At 60.8% G+C, this 3,074-nt stretch overlaps 1 protein-coding gene across 1 annotated transcript in view; it reads right to left on the reverse strand.

Moving 5' to 3' along the window:
• DUSP8 (dual specificity phosphatase 8) overlaps positions 1–3,074 on the reverse strand; it is a 17,347-nt gene that overhangs the window by 1,671 nt on the left and 12,602 nt on the right. The window contains exons 8-9 of the mRNA XM_006766000.2: positions 1,802–1,908; positions 659–834 (exon numbers count right to left, since the gene is read on the reverse strand). Of these exons, the coding sequence (XP_006766063.1) occupies positions 659–834; positions 1,802–1,908 (283 nt within the window). The remainder of the gene's footprint in view (positions 1–658; positions 835–1,801; positions 1,909–3,074) is intronic.

Raw genomic sequence — 3,074 nt, forward strand, 5'->3', positions numbered from 1 at the left:
ACCCAACCTGACCGCGCCCACTCCCCCAGCCAGAGGAGCAGCCAGCAGCCGCCAGTGGGTCCTGGCCTCGGGAAGGGGCGGGGCAGGCAGCCACCTGAGGGGAGAGGTCACGCCCGAGCGTCCCTCCTCCACCCGCCCTACTGCCCCAAATCCTGCCCCTCCCGCAGTTTCCGGTTGGGGTGACTGGGAGGAAGGGCCTGATCAGTGGCGCCGCGCCATCCCCTGGTTCTTTATCTTCCCCGAGGACTGCCGGCCCCCTCCCGGGCTGCCACCGGCGGAAATGGGGAGCAGAGAGGGGCGGCGCCTGGGGAGGGGAACCTCCGAGAGAGTGAGGGGTGGGACCCAGGGCTGAAGTCACTGGGGAGGGAAGGGACTCAGGAAGGAGGCCCTGGGTTCTCTCCCATACCTGCGTGTGGGCAGCTGTGGGCATCCCTGCCCCGTTGTGGGTTCAGGCCTGCAGGCCTGCAGTTGTCCAGTCTTGGCCTGGGGCCCAGACCCCCCAGGTCAGTGGGCAGGAGGAGAAAAAGGAGCTGAGCAGGAAGACCACCGGTGCTGGCAGCCAGGCTCCCGTCCCCAGAGCCTCCCCCTCAGCGCAGTGTGCGTCCTTGGACAGGTCGGCCGCGCCTCTGAGCCTCCTCCCAGTCGGGGAGGTTCCTACAGGATGGTGCAGGTCAAGGTGCAGAGGAGTCTCCCTCCTCCAGGCCGGGGCAGGCAGTGCCCAGTGATCCCTGTCCCCGTGGGTCTCCAGCACCAGGGGCTTGACCGGCTCCCGCGAGGAAGGGGCAGCCTGAATCTCCATCAGGCTCCTCCGGGAGGCAGAGGAGCAGGGGCCACCTGGGACGGGAGGGGGAGCTGTGTGGGCACAGGTAACCCTGCCCCTCACACCCCTCCACTCCACTGGCTGGCAGAGTTCTCGGCTTCATCCCGCTTTCCCGAATGTTCTGCGGACACTTCAGATCAGCAGGGCTTTGTCTCCTCCTAGATGACAGGCGCTCCTCCACACTGAGCTCCAGGCTAGCCCCCCTCCCTTCCCCCACTTCTATTTCAAGTTCTTGGCTATTTATAGCTACATCAGCCAATGGCATCAGGCCCAGTCTGGCTTCTGCTGGACCCCACACCAATGGTGCCACCTCCCCTTGGTCCCTGCATCACCTGCCCTGTCGAGTCCTTGGCACCGTGTGTGTGCGTGTGTGTGTGTGTGTGTGTGTTTGTGTGTGTGTAGCCCCGAAGCCCCAAAGCTGGGCCTGGGGTATCAGGGAGGAGCCAAGGAACACAGGTGCTGGTGTGGGATGGGAGACCCAGCGCCCTGCCTAATTCATGGCCAGGAAGAGTAATGGCAACTTCTTCTTCTGTTCCCTGAAACCCCTGCTGGGCCACCCTGAGGAAAGGCCTCCCTGCTTTAGTCTCTAGTTTGGATTTGAGTTCCCCAGGAGAAGACCTTTGAAGCGAGCTCACCAGGCACCTGCCTGGTGTTGGCCAGGCCTGCGGGGTAGCAGCCGAGAGCACTCTGTTCTTCCCCCAGCCCCACCAGGACTCACTCAGGGCTCTGGGGACTGGCCCCATCTCTCAGCCTCATTTTCTCCTGCCTGCCCAGCCTAGTGATGGCCCCCTTCTCCCCGACCCGTTCTCCCTGCATAAAGCCACCACCATGTCCTCATGGCCATGCCTTCCTAAAGGACCTTTTGTCTGGGAGCAGGCCCAGGGACTGCCTACCAATCTAGACCTCCACCCCACCCCCTGCCAAAATGGGTGAGATTCCTCTGGGGGTGGACGCCAGAGCCTGGTCAGCTGGGAGGGAGACCTGCACTTCCCAGGTGCTCTGCCAGCTGCAGGAGGCCCCTGGAGTAGCCCTGCCAAGAATCGGCCCACTCATACGCCTGTCTGTCCAGCACCCGGCCCTCTGCACCCCTTTTTGGGATAAGGGGACACCAGCTGCCGGGTTCCGGCTCTGTTCTCCAACTCCTCAGAGGCTCCGGGCTCCTCCTGGACGGAGAGGCCTTGCCCTCTCAGGACAGACCACGTTTCTGCAGAACACACGCAACTCCCTACCCCACCTGCTGTTCAGTCCATGCAGAGCTGCACCCATTTCCCATTTAACCTCACCTTGGGCAGAGGCTGTCAGCATGGCCCCAGTGTTGTGCAACCCCACCTCTGCCCTTTGCCCTCAAGGGCCCTGGTGGCAATGCCCCAGTCTCTCCAAATACAACCTGGCCTTCCAGGCCTGGCCCTCTTCTCTCTCCCCCACAGAGTCCCTCAGGCCAGAGCCTCAGAAGACCTTGACAAATCCATCCACAGGAGCACAGTCTCAGTTGGGAGGAGGCTGAGTGGTCACTGAGCTGGCGCCTTCCAGGGACTGTGTAGCCAGGCAGAGCAGAGCCTACGGATCAGAGAATGGAGCACCTCCACCCCCCCCGCCCCCAGCCCAACTCTGAGAGATGTTGAAGTCAGGTCCCCTCCTTGGGCCTCAGAGAGGGTTGACCTGGGTTTCTGGGGTGGTGTCCAACTCTGAGACCCATGGTTTTCAGTTTATTCATTAAGTATTCACTGGGCGCCTCCTATTGGCAAGGACCAGTAGCTTTCTCTGGCCCATTGGGAGCGTGCAGGTAAGCACACAGCTTTGATATAAGGGGACTAGCAGAGTAATAAATGTTACTACTCACCCACCTTCTTGCCCTCCCTTCCTTCCTCCCATTCACCCCCCATCATTTTCTACCCACCTTGCTCCCCACCCATCCACCCAGCAACCTGCCTACCCTGCCATCCACCCACCCACCTACCCACACAACTATCCACCCTATCACCCACCCACCCTACTAATCCACCCTACCACTCATCCATCCACCTACTCACCTTACCTCCTACCCATCAATCCACCTCCTATCCATGAACTCACCCATTTCCTATCTGCCCATCCACCTACTCACCCATCATCCATCCATCTATCCATCCATCCATCATCTATCCACCTAACCACCCATCTATACATTCAACTACCTACCCACCCCATCCATTCATCTGCTCACCCACTCATTTATATGCCCCCATTCACCCATCCACTCCTTAATCAGCCATCT

Source organism: Myotis davidii, unplaced genomic scaffold (genome assembly GCF_000327345.1).
Source record: "Myotis davidii unplaced genomic scaffold, ASM32734v1 scaffold880, whole genome shotgun sequence".
NCBI lineage: Eukaryota > Metazoa > Chordata > Mammalia > Chiroptera > Vespertilionidae > Myotis > Myotis davidii.